The 27,387-nt window shown below is 45.6% G+C and overlaps 1 protein-coding gene across 1 annotated transcript in view; it reads left to right on the plus strand.

Annotated features, from left to right (window-relative positions):
* The window catches only part of LOC126426875 (ankyrin repeat and protein kinase domain-containing protein 1-like), a 90,369-nt gene extending 66,519 nt beyond the window's left edge, over positions 1-23,850 (plus strand). Inside the window, exons 4-5 of the mRNA XM_050088918.1 lie at positions 224-364; positions 22,642-23,850. Of these exons, the coding sequence (XP_049944875.1) occupies positions 224-364; positions 22,642-23,221 (721 nt within the window). The 3' untranslated portion in view covers positions 23,222-23,850. The remainder of the gene's footprint in view (positions 1-223; positions 365-22,641) is intronic.
* The last annotated feature ends 3,537 nt before the right edge of the window (positions 23,851-27,387 follow it).

A 27,387-nucleotide genomic window follows, 5' to 3' on the forward strand; every position in this document is an offset into this window, starting at 1 on the left:
ACAAACTGCTATGCTATGCTATGCTACGCTATGCAGGAAACTTGACAGAAGCACTGGGTACATTGATTAGCTCAGTGGTAATTCATCTTTCTTAACAACAGTCTTTGCAATTGTGCCTCTGCTACTTCTGTGTGGACAGCATGTTGGCAGCACTGTCTGTAGTGAGCTGTGCTCTCGCCTGTATGCACACATACATCTGTCCACGCAGCGTCTCTCTGTGCAGGTCGCCAGCCGCTACAGAGAGCGGGGCCAGCCCTTCCGCACAGCCGCACAGCCGCCGCAGCCGCTCCCCCGTCTCGACTGCAACGTCCTCGGCTACCTGCAGCGGTCGTCCACTTAACGTGACCGCCGTCTCTCTCCTTCGGTGAGTCCTGTCGCACGATCAGCACATTTTTATGAATTTATAGGGCTCTTAACCGAGTGTCATTGCTTTGTTGTATTTTCCCATGCATCAGAGAGTAAGTTTGTTACGAAAAGCTATACCATTTATATACGAGGGAGAGTCAAACGAAAACCTTAAATATGTTTTAAAATATTATATATTGTGCAGAAGTGGTATGAAGCTGTTTCACTCTTCAACATAATCTCCCCCACGCTCAATGCAAGTCGTCCAGCGCTTACAGAGAGCATAAATTCCTTTGGAAAATAATTCTTTTGGTAGTCTGCGCAACCACTCATGCACCACGTGGCGTACCTCTTCATCAGAACGGAAGTTCTTTCCTCCCAATGCGTCTTTGAGTGGTCCAAACATATGGAAATCACTTGGTGATGAGAAATGGCACCATTCCTTGCTCGCTCTCTTCGTTTCCGGTTGGTGGAAGTGAACCGAGGTTTCGTCCCCAGTAACGATTCTTGCAAGGAAGCCATCACCTTATCGTTGAAAGCGCCGAAGAAGTTCTTCACAAGCATCAACACGTCGTTCTCTCATTTCAGGAGTCAGCTGCCCTGGCACCCATCTTGCTGACACTTTCTGAAACTGGAGCATGTCATGCACAATGTGGTGTGCTGACCCATGACTAATCTGTAAACATGCTGCAATGTCATTCAGTGTCTTTCGGCGGTTTTCCTTCACCATGGCTTCAACTGCTGCAATATTCTGTCTAGTCACAACTCGTTGTGCCTGACCTGGACGAGGAGCATCTTCCACTGAAGTCACACCATTTGCGAACGTCCTACTCCATTCGTAGACTTGCTGCTGTGACAAACATACATCACCGTACTGAGCCTTCATTCATCGATAAATCTCAATAGGTTTCACACCTTCACTACACAAAAATCGAATAACAGAACCCAGTTCTTTCCTGGTGTAAGTCGCAAGTGGGGCGGTCATCTTTATTCTGATACTGCGACTATGTGTGCATCTACACTATGCTGCCACCTACAGACCATTCTACACGCTGTTTGTAGCATGCTTACCAACTTACAGGATAACGGCACGAAATTTCGATTTGTTATTACAATGTTAAGGTTTTCATTTCACTCACCCTCGTATTATGACATTTGACTGGGAATGAAACAAAGCGATTCTCTACAACCTTCTTTAGGTTCGCAGTGAGAACTGTATTCGGTTCGGAACTCAAGTATTGCAGTTATATGGGAAAGGAAATATAAAATAAAATTCTTTTCCAAAGATTGTAAACTTCCTGGTGTTTTGAATACTATTCCTGGTGTCAATGGTGCTTTATTGGTTGGCTGGTTTGTGGAGGTTGAAGGGAGTGGACTACAAAGGCCATTGGTCCCTTGTTTCACGACCATAAAAAACCTACAAAGAATAAAAAACACGCAACAAAGATGACAAGGGACGACACAGAACAAGAAAGGCAAAGACCAGTCAAAAGGAATTAAAAGCACACAGAGTGTGACAGTTGTTGGCCAACCATAAAAACAAGAAAGGAAAAGCCAACTACCAAGAAACACACTAAAAACCCCAATCCAAAGACCAGACCCAACACAAAAAAGAGGCAAACCCTTAGATTGAGCGATAAAAGCCCTCTGCACGAATAAAATTCAAAACTACACCTGCCATTGCAGCATCGATAAAAATGCAGGGAGCGTATCAGGCAGCGCAAACGTCTGCATGAGCGGAGTTAAAAGCGGACAGTCCAACAATATGGGAGGTGGGTCCTCATGGCGCAATAAATATCCGTGCATCAGCCAGGTGTCGCCAATGCGTACCCGGCAGAGGACAATGGAGTCCTTTCGAGGCCCGCAAGGAGGAGCGCCACACGCCGGTAGTCTCCTTGACGACCCGAAGTTTGTTGGGTGACGGCAGTGTGTGCCACTTATCACCTCAGGTACCAAGTACCTTCTGCCACAAAACTGACTGGAGATCACATTCCAAAAGGCTGATCTCCAGGTCCGGTGCTCTGACAGCCTGTTTGGCCAGTGTGTCCACACATTTATTTCCCGGGATGCCAACATGACTTGGGGTCCACACAAAGATCATGGAGCAGCTGCAGTGGGCAAGAGTATGGAGTTGCTTCTGGATAGCCATCACCAGACGAGAGCGAGGAAAACACTCAGGGAGTCACTACAGATAATGAAGAACTCACTTGAGCAGGAGTGGATATACTCTCGGGCGCAAGAGGTGGCTACCATCTTGGCAGTGAAAACACTGGTGCCAGCTGGCAATGGGCGTTGTTCAGAATGATCTCCTAGAGTAAAACCAACACGACCAGCAACCACCGAACCGTCGTTATAGACTACGACAGAGCCTTGAAACGAGGTAAGGATGGAATGAAAGTGGCGGCGGAGAGCCTCAAGAAGGACCAAATCCTTGGGGACCTGTGCCAAATCGAGCGAAAGGCATGGGGGGGGGGGGGCACATCCCACTGGAGTAGACGTATATGGGCCCAGAAAACAGGTGGGAGAGGGAAAAACTCATGCCCAGAGAGAAGAGCCCAGATGAGAACTGTGATCGTACACCCTGATCGGGTCACCTTTCTGGAAGATGGACGACTGAGTTGGGGAACAGGAGATGCTAATTGTGACGCCCAGGCAAGCTACAAACATGTGCAGCATAAGCACTCAGAAGTCATAGGTGCCAGACCCGAAATGGAGGGACACCAACCTCTACAAGTATGCTGTTGACAGGACTTGTGCAGAAAGCTCCAGTTGAGAATCGGATCCTGCAGTGAAGGCTGGGGTCAAGCAACTGCAATGCCGAAGGCGGTGCCAAACCATAAGCCAGGCTCCCGTAACCTAGACGGGACTGAATCAACGCCTGATACAGTCGTAGAAGGGTAGACTGATCGGCATCCCACCTTGTGTGACTCAAGCAACGAAGAGCTTTAAGATGCCTTCAGCAGGTTTGTTGAAGCTGCTGAACATGAGGGAGCTGAGTCAACCTGGTATCAAAAAGCAGTCCCAAAAACCAATGTGTCTCCACCACAGCAAGAGGTTCGCCGTAAAGATAAAGCTGTCAGGTCAGGGCCAACACTGTGGCGTCATCAGAAATGCATAACGCAGGTTTTGGCAGCCGGAAACTGGAAGCCGTGTGCTACAGCCCATGACTGCGCCTTGCAGATAGCACCCTGCAGCTGCCGTTCAGCAAATGCAATGCCAGTGGAGCTATAGTATAGGCAGAAGTCGTCAGCATACAAGGAAACTGATACAGACGTGCCCACCTCTGCAGCGAGCCCATTGAGGGAGACACTCAAGACAGATCCCTGCCAGACCCCATTCTTCTGGACTGAGGAGGAACTATGGGAGGCCGCAACTTGCACGCAGAAAGAGCGAAGCGACAGAAAATTTTGAATAAAAATCGGGAGTGGGCCCCGTAAGACCCCACCCATGAAGCTTGATGTGATGTCGCCAAGTCGTATCGTACGCCTTCCACATGTCAAAAAAGATGGCAATGAGAAGCTGACAAAGCCACCACTTCCCCAAACCTGTCTTCAAGGTTGTCTAAAAAAATTGGGGCTTCGTTGCCTGAAAGGTCTCTCCATCAGTCCTGCTGCAAACCAAGTACCGAGGTGAATATGGCTCTCGAGACCTGGTCGCCCTACAGTCCTCCTAGGGTGTAGCCAGGGAGGAGAACAAGCGGGAGTCATAGGTCGCAGCATCGAAATCATTATTGACACACTTTGCTGGGGCCGAGCGACCACCAGCGTTATTCGATTTAACCCGTTTTAATGCGGATCAGCCGCCCTGATGCCACCCACTCCGACAAGGGGCTCTTCCCGCAGGTGTGACCCAGCCTCAGCAAGGGCCACCTGGTGGGATGTCCATTGCCGGGAGTCCTGGTGCCCCAGAAGGAAGGGCACCTACTCATTTGCATACATGCAGAGGTCTCAGCTCAGGCATCAGTAGTGCGATCCCCGCGTTGTCAGGGGCTACCTCCAAGAGGGTACATGATGACCCCACCACAATAGACTGGCTATCGGACTGGGTTTTTGGTGTCAAAATGGTGCAGAATTGTCGTGGGTGCTAAAGATGGGACTGCGCAGGAGGAAAGAAGGAGGCAACCCAGAAGACGTTGGGTGCAAAGCCCACTGCACGACAATAAGTAGCATGCATGATGAACAAACTAGAAACACCATGTAAGGCGTCCTTCCCCAAATCGCATGCACTAGCAACAGAAATTTGGAAAAAATGGAGGTTAAGCCCGAGAGGGGACCAACACATAAAGGCTGAAACGTTGGAGACTCCTTTTACTCGCCTCTTATGACAGGCAGGAATACTGCAGGCCAATTCTAACCCCTGAAGCTTCAAGGGGGATGGTTTGCTATCCTGCTAATTAATCCTACGGGAAATGTGTGTAAATAGGAGTATTGATGCATGTGATGTCCACAGTATATACACTCATATTAAATCAAACAGGCCGGCCGAAGGGGCCGTGCGGTTAAAGGCGCTGCAGTCTGGAACCGCAAGACCGCTATGGTCGCTGGTTCGAATCCTGCTTTGGGCATGGATGTTTGTGATGTCCTTAGGTTTGTTAGGTTTAATTAGTTCTAAGTTCTAGGGGACTAATGACCTCAGCAGTTGAGTCCCATAGTGCTATGAGCCATTTTTGAAATCAAACAATGGAAAGTCCAGGACGGAATGTAACAATATCATGAGAAGGAAACTAGCTACTCACCATATAGCGGAGATGCTGATACTGCAGTCGTGTGTGAGAGTTGCATTTGCGTAAATGTGTGTGTGCGTATGTGTGTTTGTTGTTGAGAAAGACCATTGGCCGAAAGATTTAAGTGTGAAAATCTGTTTGTTGTGCCTATCTGCAACTCAGCTTCCACGTTTTTCATATTAGGGGCATTGTGCTGGCACCTACTGCTAGGTACTCCATATCAACTACTTCAGTGCTCATTACGCATCGTGAGAGAGCAGAATGGCGTGCTCTGTGGAATTCACAGACTTTGAATGTGGTCGAGTGATTGGGCGTCACTTGTGTCCTACGTATGTACGCGAGATTTCCCCACTCCTAAACATCCCTATGTCCACTGTTTCTGATGTGATAGTGAATTGGAAACATGAAGGGACACGTACAGCACAAAAGCATACAGGCCGACCTCGTCTGTTGATTGACAAAGGCTGCCAACAGTTGAAGAGGTTTGTAATATGTAATAGGCCATCACAAAGAAAGAAACTGTATCAGGAGCCACTGCAAGTTCAATGACAGGTGGGAGGTGAGAACTCTTAGTTTTCATGGTCGAGAGGGTGCTCATAAGCATAAACACTGGACGATTCAACAGGAGAAAACCTTGGGTGCAGTGACGGATCACAGTACACAATGTGATGATCCAATGGCAGGGTGTGGGTATGGCGAATGCCCGGTGAACGTCGTGTGCCTCGTGTGTAGTGCCAACAGTAAAATTCGAAGGCGGTAGTGTTATGGTGTGGTCGTGCTTTTTATGGAGGGGGCTTGCACACCTTGTTGTTTTGTGTGACACTATCATAACACAGGCCTACATTGATGTTGTAACCACCTTCTTGCTTCCTCCTGTGAAGAGCAATTAGGGGACAGCGATTGCATCTTTCAAAACGATCTGGCATCTGTTCATAATGCACAACCTGTGGCGGAGTGGTTGTACGACCGCAAAATCCCTGTAATGGACTGGCCTGCGCAGAGTCCTGACCTGAATCGTATAGGACACCTTTGGGATGTTTTGGAGGGCTGACTTCGTGCCAGGCCTCACCGAGCGACATCCATACCTCCCCTCAGTGCAGCACTTCATGAAGAATGGGCTGGCATCCCTCAAGAAATCTTCTACCACCTGATTGAATGTATGGCTGCGAGAGTGGAAGCTGTCATTTAAGGGTGGGCCAATACGATATTGAATTCCATCATTATCAATGGAGGGCCTAACGAACCTAACGAACTTGTAAGTCATTTTCAGCCAGATGTCCGGATACTTTTGATCACTTAGCGTACATTTCAATTGAATAAAGAAGTGCAATTTAAGTTTGTGGTGGTCTTAAAAATGAAATAAGGGAACAGTAAGCAGGAAAATAAAAACGACATGATATGTAATAGTAGTATAAGGATATGGTATGTTGTGTGTTATGTGTGTGTGTGTGTGTTTAAATTTCATGAAAATTTTGTATATTCTCTTCAAAGACATTTCTGGGGTCTTCCACATGTTGTGACTTTTGAAACCTTGTGCCAACTGGACTCGAACACGAATTTAATGCTGGTCACAAACAGTCGCCTTAACACATAGGCAATCTCAGCACACGACCAGGCCTAGCTGAAGTTCCCATCATGACTTACATTTCTACATTTATTCCGAACTTGATACTTGGAGCTTCTTCCACAGGGAGTATGACAAGAGCAGCACTGGAGGAATGGAATTGTGGAGAACAGCTGCTTAGTGTGAAAGAATTCATTGAGTAGCGATTTTTTTATTTACCATGAAGCAATACTAAAGTTAAATTCTCTTTCTGTAATCGGTGACTAGAAGCAATGAATTGACAGCCACAGCCTGAATTCATTGTCCATATTGTAACCGGAATTGTGGCATGGCCAAAGACATTGGTCGACTAGGAGAGGACGTCAATGGTGAGACGCCAAAAACAATAAAAGACAACAACAGCGATGGACGAACAACAAGACTACACAACAGAACGACAAGTTCAGGGCATAAACCAGATCGGCTGCTTGAGATGTAGCAATATCAAGAACCAAATAACTCGAAGTATAATGGATAAACGAGAGCGCAATCAGAACACTTATATCCAGGATCCTACGCAGCGAGCTTTACAGACCAAGTGGTGTGTCCTGCGTCTAGTGAATAGGCAGCGACAGCTGTGCTGGCTAAAAGGAGCGCCCCCTAGCGGCTGTCATCTGGGTTCATCCATTTTGCAGACTGTCACACCAGGATACCAGGTACAACATCCCCCCCCCCCTCCCATGAAGGTGAACTGGTGTCTCAGTTGGTTATTGGTTTCCCACCAGAGGAGCCTGCCTACAGGGAGAAGGAAGTTGGGCAATGCGCTGGGGAATGGCGGTGTGGTATACAAATGGATGCTGCAGTGAGGTCCAGCCTCCAAACCTCCATCCACAGGAAATGCCGACATTGTGCTCGAGTGCAAATTGTACCTGTGTGGCTGAGGAGTTTCCAAGGGCAGGCACTCCAACTGTGAATGACTCATCGAAAGAAGCACAATCAGTAGGTGGAGCAAAGCTGGTTCGAGTGTTGACACTGCAAACCATGAAGACTGTCAACCACTACCAAAGACGATAGGCCATTTTGATCCATAGGAACATAAGTAGATCATTGAACTTCAGGGGAATTGTCCAGACTCAGACCTATGGTGCCAGGAGATGAATGAGAGCATATGGCTGTTGCCCATGGAGGAGCACTGCTGGGCTGCAGTCATGGATGGTGGAGGTCCTTTAGGGGCTGAGGAAGATTGTGAGTGTTGCTGCAGTGACAACACAATGGATATCTGCTTCTGTATCCAGCAGGAGAACATCAGAGACAACAGAAAAACTTGGAAAAGGCGTCGGCCGGAGTGGCTGAGTGGTTCTAGGCGCTACAGTCTGGATTGTTCAGCTTGACGGCTTCAGTGCATACATCTGTGTTGGGGACTAATTGGGTCACCATGTCTCGAATCAAAATATACACATGTGAGGTTTTGCAATGCGGGTTTGGGCACGCGAAATCACAATGTCCACTCAGCACTTGCAAATCCAGCACCCATGAGCAATATGACTGGCCTGCTTGCTTGTGGTACTGCTCAAACTCAAGGTGTGAAGGGACTACTGAAATCGTTGCAAACAATAGTTCGATGGCTATGAACTCATCTCCACAAATGTGAGGTCAACCGGATTTCGGAGGGGAACTAATTTCTTTAGTAAGTAAAATGTCCAAGAAAGGAAGAACGACCGTTGGAGAGCGTCATCAGAAAAGCACCGAAACGCTGTTTCACGTACTGCAAATACGAGTCCCAATCTTTCTTAATGTCGTTAAAGGGCGGAAACAGGGGGGGGGGGGGGCGGGGGGAGGCGGGGCCAAGACTCTCACTGGGAGGCGAACACGGCTTGAATGGGTTTCAAGCCCTACACCTTCAAGTATGTTGACAAAAGGTGAATTTCCTGATGTAGCAAGTCGGCTTGTTGCTGCAACTGCTGTTGGAACGGCATTTGCAGTTGCTGCTGCAGGAACAGCTGTTGCTGTTTTTGTCCCTGAGTTGCACAAGTTTCGCATCCATAAGACACTGTTAACCTGTTTGCTCGACTCCAGTTATTTTAACTGGAATAGTTCCATGGCGAAGGGACGCTGGCTGACTGGCCAAGGCCGCAGACGATGACCCGCCGAAAACCACGAAAACCAAAAACAGCGATGGACGATCAACAAGACTGTACAACAGAACGACAAATATGGAGTGTGAACCATATCAGGAGCCTTAGACGTAGCAATGTCCGGACCCAGTCAACGCTCAGTATAATGAACGAACGACAGCGCTGCCGGAAAATGAATGAGGTGCAGGCCCCTGCCGTGTAAGCTTTATGACGTGGCCAGAAGCGCCGATTGGCTGGCGAGTGGGGTGGGGCCACACCCAGCGCTGAGACGGCGACAGCAGCGCTCGCAAATATTAGGTGAGCCCTCTAGTGGCTGTCTTCTATGTCCTTGCGTTCTGGCGGGCTTGCGAACTCTTTCGGCCAGGATGCCTGAGTCAAACAGTTCATTTCAAACTCAAAAGCAATACAATTGTCGCCTGAATAATACGCACTCGCTACAACTTGGCAACAGTGAGAGCGTTCAACAGATCTTCTGAAATTGAAGAGAGCAGAATAAGAGAAGCTGTTTCATAATACAGGACTCTCTGCAACTGTTCAAGGGGAAACCTTGGAATTAAACAAGTATTTTAACGTTTATAATTGTGTAAGCAATCTTAAGACAAGAAAACATATTTCATGACACTGGTTCAAGAATTACAGGATGTGATCACCTAGGATGTTAAAGGTCAGATGTGCATGGCCTTTTGATCTTAGGTGCATTTAAAAGCCTTATGCAGTGTAGACAGACAACAGAACCTCACACACTGCGTGTGATAATCATGGAAGATACAGACCACTTATATTGAAATTATATTAATCATATACTACCTGTATGTTGTGATACTTTATAATATTTTATCCCAAAATACTAGCTGTGTACCTGGCATTGCTCGGATATGTATCTGTTCCAGTGTTCCGTAAGTCTTTCTCCTTCTTCACACTCTCTCCGCATCATTCTCCCCCACTCTCGATCTATCACCTACTGACTTCGTCGTGTCCATCAGCCTCGCGGGGCAGTTCGGCCGCCGCTCCACAAGTTTTTTAACGCCACTACAGCTACTTGCTAGTGAATGAGGATGAAATGATGATGAAAGACACACAACACCCAGTCATGTCGAGGCAGAGAAAATCCCTGACCCCGCCGGGAATCGAACCCGGGACCCCATCCGCGGGAAGCGAAAATGCTACCGCAAGACCACGAGCCGTGGATGTCCAGCAGCTGCTCCACCCACACTCTGTATGTATTCTCCTCGACCCACTCTTTATCCATCTCCTCAGACCCTTCTCCCAGTCCCACTGCTCCCCACCCTTCACTCTGTCCATCTCTACCTCCCCACTTCTCCTCCTCTCTCCTGTCTCTGCTCATCACATCCTCTTCACATTCTCAGTCCTTTTCTGCCTCCCATTCTCCTGTTCATCTCCTCCTCTCTGCTATGTGTATCTATTTCACCCTTCCCCTCTCTCTGCCCTTCCCCTCTCTCTGTCCATCTCCTTCTCCACCCTCTCTCTCCTGCACCAAGTTCCCACATCCACATCGTAACTGACTAGTGCTTCTAACCATATCAGTTTTTCTGTCTAGACAGTAGCTAATGATTGTACCAAATTTGGCTGATAATCGATCCAGTGGTTTAGGAGGAGCTTCCTTCTCACGGCTTTGGCCAGAGTATGCACATGTCACGTACATTTCATATACATTTAGTATATTTCCCAATATTTGTCCACATATTGCATTAATATTTGGACCAAACTTCACCCTGAATTTTTGTTTCCATGCAGATTCATCTTTACGGAATCGTATGTCCTGGACAATGTGTTGTACAATAATGTAATTTTACAGGTGCACTCAGTGGTATATGTAATACTACCTGCAAAATGTGGCGCCAATACATGTTGTAGGAGAGAAATGATTAATAAATTCGTCATGCCTGATGCAGCAATTTTACATCATGAACAGAGAAAAACTTCTTTATTTCATCAATTTGTGAAGGCTACCAGCGAGGAAAAGTTTCACCAATATTTGAAATTATATGTAAACTTCGTAGCAAATCACTAGGTGCTCTCATTCTCAATTACAGGGTGAGTATAGTCTGGCTATTAGCACATCGTTGGTTACACTTTTTTCAGCCCAACTCCCAACATTGACAGACTGGTTCACAAAATGGTTCAAATGGCTCTGAGCACTATGGGACTTAACTTCTGAGGTCATCAGTCTCCTTGAACTTAGAACTACTTAAACCTAACTAACCTAAGGACATCACACACAGTCATGCCCGAGGCAGAATTCGAACCTGCGACCGTAGCAGTCGCGCGGTTCCAGACTGTAGCGCCTAGAACCGCTCGGCCACTCCAGCCGGCTGACAGACTGGTGTTTCTTAATTCAATAGCGACTTTTTTTATAGGGAGTGGATGAAGGGTGTAACATGTTTGGTTGAAATCGGTACAATGGTTTAGGAGCTATTGAAGATACATACATACATACAAAAATAAATACAAACATATGTATATACATCTATTTCCATAATGTGTACTGATTATTGTCAGAGATATACACTCCTGGAAATTGAAATAAGAACACCGTGAATTCATTGTCCCAGGAAGGGGAAACTTTATTGACACATTCCTGGGGTCAGATACATCACATGATCACACTGACAGAACCACAGGCACATAGACACAGGCAACAGAGCATGCACAATGTCGGCACTAGTACAGTGTATATCCACCTTTCGCAGCAATGCAGGCTGCTATTCTCCCATGGAGACGATCGTAGAGATGCTGGATGTAGTCCTGTGGAACGGCTTGCCATGCCATTTCCACCTGGCTCCTCAGTTGGACCAGCGTTCGTGCTGGACGTGCAGACCGCGTGAGACGACGCTTCATCCAGTCCCAAACATGCTCAATGGGGGACAGATCCGGAGATCTTGCTGGCCAGGGTAGTTGACTTACACCTTCTAGAGCACGTTGGGTGGCACGAGATACATGCGGACGTGCATTGTCCTGTTGGAACAGCAAGTTCCCTTGCCGGTCTAGGAATGGTAGAACGATGGGTTCGATGACGGTTTGGATGTACCGTGCACTATTCAGTGTCCCCTCGACGATCACCAGTGGTGTACGGCCAGTGTAGGAGATCGCTCCCCACACCATGATGCCGGGTGTTGGCCCTGTGTGCCTCGGTCGTATGCAGTCCTGATTGTGGCGCTCACCTGCACGGCGCCAAACACGCATACGACCATCATTGGCACCAAGGCAGAAGCGACTCTCATCGCTGAAGACGACACGTCTCCATTCGTCCCTCCATTCACGCCTGTCGCGACACCACTGGAGGCGGGCTGCACGATGTTGGGGCGTGAGCGGAAGACGGCCTAACGGTGTGCGGGACCGTAGCCCAGCTTCATGGAGACGGTTGCGAATGGTCCTCGCCGATACCCCAGGAGCAACAGTGTCCCTAATTTGCTGGGAAGTGGCGGTGCGGTCCCCTACGGCACTGCGTAGGATCCTACGGTCTAGGCGTGCATCCGTGTGTCGCTGCGGTCCGGTCCCAGGTCGACGGGCACGTGCACCTTCCGCCGACCACTGGCGACAACATCGATGTACTGTGGAGACCTCACGCCCCACGTGTTGAGCAATTCGGCGGTACGTCCACCCGGCCTCCCGCATGCCCACTATACGCCCTCGCTCAAAGTCCGTCAACTGCACATACGGTTCACGTCCACGCTGTCGCGGCATGCTACCAGTGTTAAAGACTGCGATGGAGCTCCGTATGCCACGGCAAACTGGCTGACACTGACGGCGGCGGTGCACAAATGCTGCGCAGCTAGCGCCATTCGACGGCCAACACCGCGGTTCCTGGTGTGTCCGCTGTGCCGTGCGTGTGATCATTGCTTGTACAGCCCTCTCGCAGTGTCCGGAGCAAGTACGGTGGGTCTGACACACCGGTGTCAATGTGTTCTTTTTTCCATTTCCAGGAGTGTATTTTCTGAATCTGGCGCATATAAATAACGTGAATCATTTCACACAAGAATCAACATGAAGGAAGTATTGGGGAAGAGGTGAAACAGATAGAAGGCAGGTAGGAATAATTTGTAAAAGAGCCAGAAGCCTCTCAATATAAGATGACATAGCAACATGAATACCCCAAAATACGGTCAATAATGTGAAAGAGTGTACATGGTGTCCAGGAATGGACTTAAATTTTGTAGGAGCTACTAATATCGAAATTTGTAGGTTGTAATTAGATAATAGGACAGAAAGGCGATTTGGGAACAAATTAGACTGAAATTGGAAACAAGACATCGAAAGCGGAGATCGTTACACTACAAAAACACCAATGTAAAGAGTGAAGAAAACTTGCAGGAAGTAACGACTATTGGTGGCCATAAACAGAAAAAGTGAGAAAAAAAAGAAAACTAATAGCCAAAAATTGATTGAACTTGGAAAAGGGAACGAGAAACGTTTTGGTAAAGAGAACAAGAAAACCAGTTATGACGGCAGAATGTGTGTGGAGAGAGTATGTGGTTATGGAACCAATAAGAATAACGATGCACATGCACAGTTCTTACAGTTCATTATACACTGAAGAGCCAAAGAAATTTGTACACCTGCCTAATATCGTGTAGCCCCCCCCCCCCCCCCCCCAAGCACCCAGAAGTGCCACAGCACAGCTTGGACTCGACTGATTTCTGAAATTGTGCTGCAGATAATTGACACCATGAATCCGGCAGAGCTGTCCATAAATCCGTAAGAGTACGAGGGGGTTTGGATTTCTTCTAAACATCAGCTGCAAGGCATCCCAAATATGCTCAATAATGTTCATGTCTTGGTAGTTTGGTGGCCTGCGGAGGTGTTTAAACCCAGAAGAGTGTTCCTGGAGCCAGCTTGAAGCAATTCAGGAATTGTGGGGTGTCAAATTGGCTTTCTGGAACTGCCCAGGACCGTGGGAGCGAACATTGGACATGAATGGGTTCAGGTGAGCAGACAGGAATCGTAAAGTTGTGTGTCGTACAAGGGTACACGAGTGGGCCTTCAGCACAGAAAGCCCGTGTCGATGAAGTTTCATTGAATGGTTTGCACAGTGACACTTGTTGATGGCCCAGCACTGAAACCTGCGGATATTTGCGCAATGGTTGCACTTCTGTCACGTTGAACGATTCTCTCCAGTCGTCGTTAGGCCCGTTCTTGCACGATCTCATTCCGGCCGCACCGATGTCGGACATTAGATGTTTTACCGGATTCCTGATATTCACGGTACAGTCGCGAAATGGTCGTAAGGGGAAATCCCCACTTCATCGCTACCTCGGAGATGCTGTGTCCCTTCGCTCGTGCCCCAACCATAACACCGCGTTCAAAGTCACTTAAATCTCGATAACCTGCTATTGTAGCAGCAGTAACCGATATTACAACTGCGTCAGACATTTATTGTCTTAAGTAGGCATTTCTGTATTTGAATACGCATGTCGCCATTATTTTCTTTGGCGCTTCAGTGTATATATGCAGCAACCCATTGTAGTACGAGGGCTATCCACAAAGTACTTTACGTTTTGTAATTAAAAATAAATAAAGTATTAGAATTTTTTATTATATACAGATGAAAGCCACACTTAAATACTACTTTTCTACATAGTTGCCATTTAAATTAAGGCACTTATCGTAGTGATGGACGAGCTTGGAAATTCCTTCGTCGTAAAATTCGGCCGCCTGCGCCTTCAACCATGTGGTTAATCAGTAACCCGGTAGAAAAACGATTTTTGTGGATTTCCTGGAAAGAGGCACTACAATACACTCTCAAAGGTATTGCCAAACTCTGCACAACCTCAGAAGAGCAATAAAAAACAAGCGCAGGGGAAAGTTGGGCTCAAAGATCTTGCTGATTCACGACAACGCCCGGGCCCACACGGCAAATGCCACTCGTGAAGTTCTCGAATCTTTTAAGTGGGAGTTGTTTCCTCATCCGCCGTACAGTCCCGACCTGGCACCGAGCGACTTCCACTTATTCCCAGCAATGAAGAAGTGGTTGGCTATGCAGCATTTTGAAGACGACGCACAGCTTCAAGAAGAGGTAACCACGTGGTTGAAGGCGCAGGCGGCTGAATTTTACGACGAAAGAATATCCAAGCTCGTCCATCGCTACGATAAGCGCCTTAATTTAAATGGCAACTATGTAGAAAAGTAGTATTGAAGTGTGGCTTTCATCTGTATATAATAAAAAAATTGTTAGTGGAGCTGGGGCGAATGGGGAATTATTCAAGCAACACTGCATGCTGCAAAAGGGGAAATCGATTGAATTGAGCGACTTTGACAAAGGGCAGTTTGTGATTACCCAACGCCTGAAAAAGATTATTCCGGTAACATCGGAGGTGGTCAGCAGTTGACATGCTACTGTGGTCAGCATCTGTAGAAACTAGTTGAAGGATGGTGAAAACACGAGTAGGTGATACAGTGTTGGAGGTCTGCACCTTGTCGCAGAACGTGGAGGTTGGTGGCTTGTCCAGTCTCTAAAGAGGGTTAGGCTGCGGCCTGTGGCAAGTCTGACAACAGAGTATAGCTCTGTTGCAGGCAGAAGTTGTTTGGAGGCCATTGTTTAGCACACGTTACCGAACATGGGAGATCAGAGTTGGTCACCCTTGTGAGGCACCATGGTGACGCACTGCTATCATTAACTATGATTGTAGTGCTGATCAGATCATTGACACTCGACCCGTGATCGATGGAAACCTGTCGCTGGTCAGATGAATCAGTTTTCTTGTCTCACCAGCCGGTGGTCGTGTCCAAGTGTGCCATTATCCAGCTGAATGGCTGCTCGAAACATGCACTGTGCGACGGACACAGGATTGACAACTGCCGCTTTATGTGGTGGTAGTAGTCTGTGGCACCGTGACGCCTGTGGACTAGGTGAACCTTATAGTGGACCAGCTGCACCTCTTCTTTCTTGACGTGCATCGCGTTGGCTCGATGGCTTCTTCCGGCAGGGTAACAGCCTGTGTGAGAAGGCAAGAATCGTTGTATAGTGTTGTGAAGAGCATCACAGCGAACTGCCACTGATGTCTTGGCTACCAAATTCCCTTAATTAGATCAGATAAAACACATCTGCGATGTAATCAGACGCCACCTCAAGGTGCGCAAACCACCAGTCCGCAATTTACGTGAATCCGTGCATACATATAACTGCGCTTGTCGGACTCAAATCTACCTACTAACACAAAAAAGGGACAGAATGACAGGACATCCATTAAGACACCACGGGATGACTTCCATGGTACCAGAGAGAGCTGCAGAAGGCAGGAACTGTAAACGAAGACAGAAACTGGAATACATCCAGCAAATAATTGAGGCTGTAGGTTGCAAGTGCCACTATGTGATGAAGAGGTTGGCACAGGAGATGAATTCTTAGTGGGCCGCATCACACCAATCAGAAGAATGATGACTCAAAAGAAAGGAAAAATAGAATATGATGCTATGGTAGAAGCATGTGACAGCTCCGACACGAGCGCGTTTTCAAAGAAGCATTGCACGATTGGTCAGAAAATGTGGACAAAGTCACCACATTTTGGCAAAACAATGGCATTGGAAAACCACAGAAGGTTATTCAGCGCACCTCAACGGCACGTATCAACAACGAGGTAACGCAAAATGCAGTTTTTTTAGAGTTGCGTAAAAAAATACGATAATATACTTTTCGAAATAATAAACCGTCATTTCACTGCATATTAATGTATTTGTCTTCCTTTGTATCTATATTTCGCCAACGGCGTCGCCGCAGTGGTAACACCTGTTCCCGTCAAATTATGGAAATTAGGCGCTGTGGGGCTGGGCTAGAACTTCGATGGGTGACCATCCGGTCTGCCGAGCGTTGTTGGCAAGCAGGGTGCACTCAGCCCTTGTGAGGCGAACCGAAGAGCTACTTGATTGTAGCGGCTCTGGTCTAGTGAACTGACAAAACTAATGGGTGAGCTGAAAGCTGTCAAGATTCCCCTCCCTATCCGCTTCCAGTGACGTCTGTAGGTGAGGACGACACGGCGGCCGGTCGGTACCGTTGGGCTTTCATTGCCTGTTCGGACGAAGTTTAGTTTTACTATCTATATTTCACCTTTTATGTAGTTATCGAGTACAATTCTAAACATTCTTAGACATTTTAAAACGCTACATCTAGTACATGGAAACAATCTGAGACCTTGTAGAAATGTACTCGAAAAGGGCATAAAAGACTAAATCTAGATAACAATAAAATAATGTGCAGTCAAAAGGCGGTTTATTCTTTCAAAGAATATTGCGTGATTGCTCCTCAGCACCATCGAAAGCTTCTTATAGTCAACTAACACAATATTTACGATCGAGGAGGCTACGTCTGGGAACATGAGACATCGGCTTTATACATTTCATGGGAGAACAAACGGGCAAAGCAGGCGCCAACAGAACAATGAATGGGCGAGGACGGAACACAATGCCAGATACAGGAAGCAGTTACACAACACTCCTCTAGGCGTCCTAGCAACCAATGAGTGAACAGATACAAGCAGAGCACGGGGAAGCTATCGTTACAGGCTAATTCCTACAGAAGGTAACAACAGCGGATTACAATTTTCGCCAAACAAGCAAAATGTGAGGCGAACAGATTATATACGGCAACAAAGCAGTAAGCATTGATGGAATACCTTTGAATAGATTTCAGCAGGTATTCGAGATAACTGAGAGAAAGTTTGTGCGTATAGATAATGAACGTTTAGCCAAAATTATATTTTCTCGAGATTTTATTGTGAGGCTGGCAGTGTTCATCATTGAGAACTAAAACAGAATGTAGTTCATAGTACTAATCTTTGCTAATTATAAATTTAAACATGCTTGGTACATAGTAGAACCGCATCTGAAAAAGAATGTCGCTGCATATCAACTCAATACAGTTGTAGTTAGGTGCATGTGAGATCTGCTAGCAGAATATACAAGTATATTTATCACCCATCTTCGATCACAAAATCACAACTAGCCGCAATTATCGTGGCTTTTGATAATGTTTATAACTGAGTTAAGGAAATTGTTTCACTTGGGTTCAATGGTTCAAATGGCTCTGAGCACTATGGGACTTAACTGCTGATGTCACCAGTCGCCTAGAACTTAGAACTACTTAAACCTAACTAACCTAAGGACATCACACACATCCATGCCCGAGGCAGGATTCGAACCTGCGACCGTAGCGGTCGGGCGGTACCAGACTGTATCGCCTAGAGCCGCTCGGCCACACCGGCCGGCGTTTCACTAGGGCTTCGAGCAAAACGGGATTTAACGACTGAGCGACAAATATGACCTATAACATTATGATCTATTACGGACTCAGTGTCAACGGGCAGCTTAATACACCTTTTATAAAATAAATGCCTGGCTCAACAGGTACGGCTACTGCCAGCAACAGTCCACGCAACTGGCTTGGAACCACGTCTCGTAACATTGAAATGACTCCAGATTTCCAATGTGAAGGCGACATGACAGGTATATGTTGACGAAAGTAGTTTGCTGAGCAACAAGAAAAAGAATTCGCAAAACATCAATCAAATTTTAACAACTTATGTCCAAACAACAGGAGCGAATGTTAACTATAGAAAGAACCGCGCTTGTGGAACTAGTCAAAATATGAACAGGTTTATCGTAACCGAGGACGGGCTGGGGGTTGTGTACTTTTAAAAACTGGGAAATATGGATTGAGTTAAACGGACGCATAAACTTGAAGCGAACGCTGGAAGTGATAAAGGACTATGACACGGTAGTTTCCGATAGGCTCCGAACGACAGGCTTCATGGACTCATATACAATAAGCAAATACATTATTTGACAGCAGTTCTTCCATCACCCACCACGTTTGCTAACAGAAAGGTGGCACTGGTATGCCAGCTTATGTGTGGTTGCTACGTGTTCAAGACTGCCTTTAGTACCGTACGTCTACAGCGCACACAGATTTCTCTGGAATTTACGTCTGAACTCAACAAATGGTGTTATGTCACGTCAGACAGGGGAAGCTGCAAAACAACCACAATGCTGTATCCACGCGACGTTTCATTCTGCTGGAGGCCTCTAGCAAAGACACTCGATCAACATAGGCCGGCTAAGGCACGAGCTCGATAATATTTGATGGTATTATGTAGACAAGCTATAACATTAGCAAGGAATAATATACCACGAAGCACCAAAGAAACTGGTATAGGCATGTGTATTCAAATACAGAGATGTGTAAACAGGCAGAATATGGCGCTGTGGTAGGGAACGACTGTATAAGACAACAAGTGTCTGGCACTAATTTTAGGTCAGATACTACTACTACAATGACAGGTTATCAAGATTTAAGTGAGATTGAACATGGTACAATAGTCGGCGCATGAGTGACTTGACACTGCTGGGCCATCAAGTCTCAGTGTGCGAACCATTCAACGAAACACCATCCATATGGGCTTTCAGAGCCAAAGGCCCACTTGTGTACCCTTGATGACTGTACAATTCAAAGTTTTACACCTCGCCGGGGACCGTCAACACCGACGTTCGACTGTTGATGACTGGAAACATGTTGCCTGGTCGGACGAGTCTCGTTTCAAATTGTATCCAGCAGCCGGTCGTGTACAGTATGGAGACAAACTCAAGAATCCCTGGACAATGAATGTCATCAGGGGACTGTTCAAGCTGGTGGAGGCTCTGTAATGTTGTGGGCGTGTGGATTTGGACTGATATGGTTCCCCTGATAAGTCTAGATACGGTTCTGACAGGTGACATGTACATAGGGATCCTTTCTGATCACCTGCATCCACACAAGTCCACTGTGCATTCCGACGGTCTTGGGCAATTCTAGCAGGACAACGCGACACACCCCACGTCCAGAACTGCTGCACAGTGGCTCCAGGAACACTCTTCTGCTCTTAAACAACTCCGCTAGCCACCGAACTCGCCAGTCCCACACTATTATTGAGCATACGTGTGATGCCTTGCAACGTGTTGCTCACAAGACATTTCCATCCCTTCGTACTCTTACGGATTTATGGACAGTACTGCAGGATTCATGGTGTCAGATCCATCCAGCCCTACTTCAGACATTAGTCGAGTCCATGCCATGCTGTGCAGTGGCAATTCAATGTGCTCGTGGGGATCCTAGACGATGTTAGGCAGGTATACCATTTTCTTTGGCTCTTCAGTGTAAGTAAACCCAAGCTTACCGTACAAATGAAATCGGACTGACATGACATGAAACGTGTCGTGGTTCCTATCAGACAGAAATTGTGCAGAGCTCTATTAAGCTGACATCGGCAGTGCCAGTAATGCCATGTATAGGGTGGAGGTAATAAGTGTGGCCTGGACGAGTGGATACTATTTGTAGCAGCGTTAACGAAGGGGGAAAAGACCTACAGTTACATCTAACAGGATGGAGCAACTTGCTATACAACAGGCCCAACCTTGCAGAACATTTACCAAATCTTCGTGTCTGACAGAGTTGCTAGCACAGGTCTGTTTGTTCACAGCCCTACCTGGCCACCCAGGTCACCTAATCTGTTGGTGTACGAATGCTTTGTATGGGGAGCCCTAAAGTGTAAGGCATATCACAACAACTCTCACAGTCTCCAAGAACTGCAGCAGATCATTTCGGATGAGACTGCAGCAATTCCAGCAGTGCAGCCTCCATCCGGCCTCAAGCAACATGGACCAGTGCCCAAAAATGCCAAGAGATGAATGGTGGTCACTTTCAACATTTGCAACAGTCAGGATAGTACTGTGTTTCCTTTCCACTACTGGAACTCTGTTCTTTGGGCCACTTTTACTTGTCACACCGTGTGGTAGACAGAAATCTGCAGAAGCAGGATGATGGAAAATGAAGCTGTTATCAACAGAGCAAATTACATGCACATTCAATTGAAGCACATTGTTCAGATGAGTAGTACCCACAGTAACATTAAGTCAATATTTTAAGGACTAGGAATGCTAAGTACAGTCATGTGTCAGGAGTAAAGAACTCTTTTAATTACCTCTTAAAGTGCAATATTATACAAAAAAAAAATTGTGGGGTGACTGTTCCCATTAGTAGAGAATCTCGATTATAGTCCAGGCCTGACAACATTTTTAAACTATCGCCTAATGTCCATTACTATACATTCTAGATTAATATTATTCGATCACTTTGCACTTATATCATTTCATTTAATGGAATCTTCATTGATTTAATCGGGACTGACTCGATAACTTGTTTGTAGTGCATTTATTTCATTTCAGCTATACTATTGCCTTTCTATTGTAGCAATTTTCACCACAGTTGAATTATGTTTAGACATCAGCTTCTTTTTGTCACCAGCTATCATCAGATGAAAAATTATTATACAGTGAAGTGCCAAAGAAATTGGTGTACCAGTGTGTATCCTGATACAGAGATATGTCAACTGGCAGAACACGGCGCTGTGGTCAGCGACACCCATGTAAGACTACTAGTGTCTGTCGCAGTTGTTAGGTCGGTTACTGCTGCTACAAAGGCAGGTTTTCAAGATTTAAGTGAGTTTGAACGTGGTGCTATAGTCGGCTCATGAGCGAAGGGACACAGTATCTCTGAGGTAGCGATGAAGTGGGGATTTTCACATATGAGCATTTCATGAGTAATCCAGTAAAACATCAGATCTCCAACAGCGCTGCGGCGGAAGAAAATCCTACAAGAACCGGACAAACAACGACTGAAGAGAACCATTCACCGTGACTGAAGGGCAACCCTTCCACAAATTACTACAGATTTCAGTGCTGGGTCATCAACAAGTGTCAGCGATGGAACCATTCAACGAAACATCAGAAATATGGGCTTTTGGAGCCCATAGCTCTCTCTGGTAGCCTTGATGACTGCATGACACAAAGCTTTATGCCTCGCCTGAACCTCTCAACACTGACATTGGACTATTGATGACTGGAAACATGTTGCCTGCTTGTCTGGTTAGTGGCTAACGCTACAGATCTTTATTTATGGAAATATACAGTACAATCAGATACAAATTTTGCGTATTCACATACACCTTTACCTTTAACCCAAATAAATACAGACTCATTTTGACTAATTTTTCTTTTGCTACGAGTATACAAGACAAGAGGAGATGTTGAGTAATAAGCTGATTTACCAAAATCTTTACTACCAATTTCAAACATATGATAGGTACGATAGGCAATAACATCTCTATCATTAAAACTTTCAAGACCAGGTACACTAGGAACTCCGCTACCACCTCTTACTATGGCTACAGTGAACAATACATTTCCATGTGAGAATGTGTCGTTCATATCCAAACTAAGCAGGGGACTGTTCAAGTTGATGGAGGCTCTGTAATACTGTGGAGTGTGTGCAGTTAGAGTGCTATGGGACCCCTGATTTGTCTAGATACGACTCTGATGGGTGACACGTATGTAAGCATCCTGTCTGATCATCTGAATCCATTCATGTCCATTGTGCATTCCGATGGACTTGGGCAATTCCAGGGGGACAATGCGACACCGCACATATGGTCCAGGAACACCGTTGCTTAACAACATCTGCCTGCTACCTAACTGCCCAGACATGAACGTTATTGAACATATCTGGGATGCCTTGCAAAGTACTGTTCAGAAGAGACCTCCGCGACCTTGTAGTCTTATGGATTTATGAACAGTCCTGGAGGGTTCTTGGCATCAATTCCCTCCAGCACTACTTCAGACATTAGTCGAGTTGATGCCACGTCATGCTGGTGGGAGACCAACACGATATCAGACAGGTGTACCAGTTCCTTTGACTCCTCAGTGAATTAGTGAAGAATGGAGAGTGTTGTAGAGTTGTAAACTTTTTGCAGGACAGATGGGGTTTTACAGCTGGTCACAATTTTACTTCTATGATAGTATACCTCATGAGTTGAGTTTGTGATATAATGTAAGAATTTCTGTTTGTTGTACAGGAAACTATCTGCAGAGGAGAAGGGGAAGAGGCTGATTGAGGTGACTGACAAGGGAACAGTGGACGAGCTGGAGACGCTACTCGCCGCTGGTGCGGACGTGGGGTCTCGGGACGTGAACACGTGGACTCCTATGCACTTTGCGGCATTAAGAGGAGACGTAGAGATAGTGAAATGCCTGCTCAGGAATGGGGCGTTGGTGGACATCAGGGATATCACACAGCAGACGCCTCTGCACGTTGCTGCAAGCAGTGGCAACGCCGCTGTAGCGCAGTTGCTGGTGGCGTTCTCTGCGGACCCCCACGCCAGGAGGAGTGACGGGAGCACACCGCTGCACATGGCTGCGTTGAGTGGCCGTGCAGCTGTGGTGCGGGTGCTTGTGGCTGCTTCTGCCGACGTCAACGCCAGAGATAACAAAGGTCGGACGCCGCTGCACAGAGTGGCATGGAATGGCAGCGCAGAGGTGGTGAGAGCGCTGCTGGGTGCAGGAGCCGACAGGCGAGCCAAGGACGACACAGGGAGAACCCCACTGGACATCGCCAGGGAGAACAACAGACAGCAGATAATAGACTTGCTAACATGAGGTGACTTTGTAGGCCATCATGAAGCTGTCAGCCCAACAAACAAGTCTGGGGAAAGAAGAAAAGAGCGACTTTAATTTCTTTTTAAAATTGAGAGGATAAAAAAAGGCAAACCTGCAGTCATTCTTTGTATACATATTTACACAGTACATATAACTAAAAACATTCCTTCATGAAATCCTAAAAAGAATCAAAAAATACTTTGTCATTAATAAACTTCAGTCTTTTACATTATTTGATTATAACAAAGCACAATGTATGTGGTAGAAGCATCGTTCACGCTGTTTGAACTGCTGTAAATTTCACAATACCTAGATTATTGCCATATAAGTTTGTGTTCACATGTAAGACCATTTGCACATAGTGCACTAAAGTTTCGTCGGTGGTTAAATTCTGACATTACAAATAATATGCACACAACACTAGGTCTAACCTCAGACTGAATTTCCTCATGTATCTGCTGTACAGATGGTTCACTACTGAAATGTGGTACTTACTGGAATCAAGGAAAACGTGGAAGGAAGGACCCACCAATATAACTTTCTTTTTACACTACCTGTTTAGTTAACAATATATAACCTTTGTTTTACAGATAATCGAAGCATTTAACCATAAAGTCCCTTAAACAAAATGAACTAACTTGGAAAATTCTTTTGACCTTAAACCCTAACTTCAATAAGCTTTTGATTTTGGCAAAAGAAATCTGAAGTGTTGTATTGCAAAACAGCAAACAACATGACAGTGATTACAAGACGGCTGGACATGCAGCCCGCCCATTACCAGGTCATATAGTGGTGTTTTTCTAACACGCTGGACACAGTCTGTTTAATTACATGCCCTTCTGCAACATATGAAAACTATAAACACCATTGATGACAAGAGTGATTCAATTATTCAAAACAAATGACTTAACTTTTAATTTGAAGCTGTACATTATAAGGTTTTAGGGTTAAGATGCGCACCTGTGCTTAAAGATTAAACAGAATAGCAAACAATATGACAATGATAAGGCTTACTTCAAAGCAACCAACCTCTTAATCTCAATCAGCAACCAAGGTGCGACCAGACCCCAACCCAACCCTTCTGACAATGGACTAATGCCCTGGAGACAGTTGGCTGCCAATACCTTCGAGGTTAAACTGACTGTCAGTTATTAAGGCTGCTCTGAATGAATGTCTTAAAACCTATCTTGTGAACACTAATTGTAAGAGAACTCTCTCTGCAGAACCACAAGATCTAGCTAAAATACACCAATAATGACAGAGACTTTCAAAGATAGACTCGAACCGCTTAGTACAACAGGTTTTTAAGATTATAACTAATGACTGAGAAATACAATAACAATCCATGAACTGAACCAGTTAACAGCTAAATCTAGCCACAAGCGCCCTCTTTTCTCTAACAGCAACTTGTGTACAACTATTCCGGCTGTATTTACAACCAAAAGCTGATTAATTAGAACATTAATAATTGGGTACAAACCAGAAAGGAAAGGCAATATGATAGAGGGACAAATTTTGAATCGACAACTAGTGTCTTAGTCAATACCACTGCCGTATTTACGACCAAAGAGCCGACCGAGTAAAAATATGAAGGTCGGGTACAAACCAGTAAATAATGAGAGTAGGTACAGAAAGGAACAAATCACCTCGAGGATTACAGAACGTTACTCCCCTTTATCAGCAAGCAGTTCCATGGATCCACGGTGTGTCGCAGCATGGTGCTGATGGGAGCCAGGTAGAAGAGGGCAGCCATGCCATGAGTGGCTGTCCAACATGAATGCTGACAGGATGTCAGCCTGCTGCTTGTAGTCGCTGCTGACGCTGGTGTAGTACTCCGGTATCTTCACTCTGTGCAGGCCCTCCTTGCGCAGCTCGTGGCTTCGGCCACTCTGACCTCGTGTCCATCTCTTCTCGCGACGCTACCGCCAATCCCGAAACTTCGTGCCTCCCTCTCGGGCCAGTGAACCCCGTGTATATATCGGCAAGCAAAGAACTTCTAAGGACGCAACCCTCAGACACCAACTTTTCCTCATAGATATTGACAACGGGGCCACAAGAGGGATAGTCGATACTACCCATGAGCCAGTGATGCCAGAATGAACAGCCTACTAATTCAATGGCGCCACGACTCAACTACTACTGCATTTAATTGCAGTGTATTCTTGGTGGCAAAACTGATACCCTGCTGTCTGCTAATCACGTAAAATTGTATTATCGATTCAGTTTTAATTAACTGTCACACGTTTCTCACTCATCCAGCTACAGATAGCTCATGTATTATCATGTATCAGGTAGTATGGGTGCTCACTTTCACATTACAAGGTGCTGCAGCAAATTTTTCCTTTTTCCACATCTTCCTTGCGGCCTCTTCAGTGCAGTCTGGCGTCATGTCAGTTGGTCCTCTGCAGGGGCCTCCACTCAGTCCACTGTGCAAGGAACCTGGCTGAATGGACCAATGGTGGCCGTGCCCTCATCGCCACCACCAGAAATCTGCTGAACTGTGGCTTGCAGGAACTCTACAACTCATAATGGAGTGTTGCAAATTTGTGTGGACGATCTGACCAAAAAACTCAGCGTATCAGTGGAAACATGCATAGGTTACAGCTCTACAGGGTAAAAATTCCAATGGTGAACGTAAAATGAAATAAAAATTTATTTGTACATAAAATAAACACCTCAGTTAGTGGAAATAAGTAAGAAAAAAGGGCTTTTAGCAGTCTCAGCTGTTGTTAATGGCTACTGGGTATAAGCTACAGCCTATCTTACAGCTGTGATATACTGGAGATGTAGAATAACCTTCTGGATGCTGAAGGAGTGATAAGGTGCAGTAGTATGATCAGAACAGCACATGCAATAACACAATTAATATCCTCTTAATGTTGTCATCATCATTATCAAATTACAGTCACTGTAAGAACTCTGCTAGCATTTCAAGTTGAAGACTATTAACTACAACCACAAGACAATATATATTTTTCTCAATGCTGCAAATGAAAAGTATCACCCATTAGGAAGACTGGATCAATTAAATAATAAAAATACATGAAATACAGTTCCCTGAAACAATAATTTTATCTTGGAACAGTTCCCTACTTTGATTAATACATCAGGTAAATACTTGTGATGAACTTTCTTAAATATTTTAATTATATCTCTTGGTCATGATCTTCTGACTGGTTTGATGCAGCCACAACGAATTCCTGTCTTGCGCCAACCACTTCATCCCAGAGTAGTAGTTGCACCATACATACTCATTTATTTGTTGGTTCGCTTTGAACCTCTGTCATGCGCTGCTGCTTTTCCTCTCTGCAACTCCCTCTACCATAGAGGAAGTTATTCCCTCATGTCATAATACAAGACCTACGATCCGGTCCCATCTTCTTGTTAGTACTTCCCATAGGTTCCTCTCTTCACCAGTTCTGCAGAGAACCTTCCTATTCATTATCGCATCAGTCAATCTGATTCTGAACATGTTTGTATAGTGTTACATCTCATACATCTCGATTTCCATGTTTTCATTTTTTTCTACAGTCCATGATCCATTACCATACAATGTTGTGCTCCATGCGTAAAATCTCGAACATTTCTTCCCCTGATTAAAGCTAGTATTTTATACTAGCAGACTTCTCTTGGCCAGGAATACCTTCATTCCCTATACTAATCTTTACGTGTCTTCCTTTCTTTATCAGGTATTATTTTCCTCTCAGGGTTGCAGAATTCATTGATGTCTTCTACTTTAAGGTCCAATGTTTTGATGTTAAGTTTACTTTCGGCTTTATTTGGTTTACACACAATCCATATTTCGTATGCATTAGAATGTTCATTCCATTCAACGGGTCCTGTAATTATTCCTAATTTTCTCTGAGTACAGCACTGTAATCAGCATGTCTTATCGCTAATACCCTTTCATTATGAATTTTAATCCCCCTCTTCTACTTTTCTTTTATTTCCATCATTGCTTCCTCAGTTTATGGATTGACCATTAAGAGTGTAAACTGAACAGACAGGGTGAAATACTGTATCCTTATTTTGCACCACATTCAACCCAAGCAGTTTGTTCTTGGTGTTCCATTTTTATTGTTCCCTCTTCTTTCATTGACATATTGAATATTACTTATCTTTCCCTACAGTTGAATCTAATTCTTCTGAGAATTTATAACATCTTG

Source organism: Schistocerca serialis, chromosome 11, assembly GCF_023864345.2.
Source record: "Schistocerca serialis cubense isolate TAMUIC-IGC-003099 chromosome 11, iqSchSeri2.2, whole genome shotgun sequence".
Lineage (NCBI taxonomy): Eukaryota > Metazoa > Arthropoda > Insecta > Orthoptera > Acrididae > Schistocerca > Schistocerca serialis.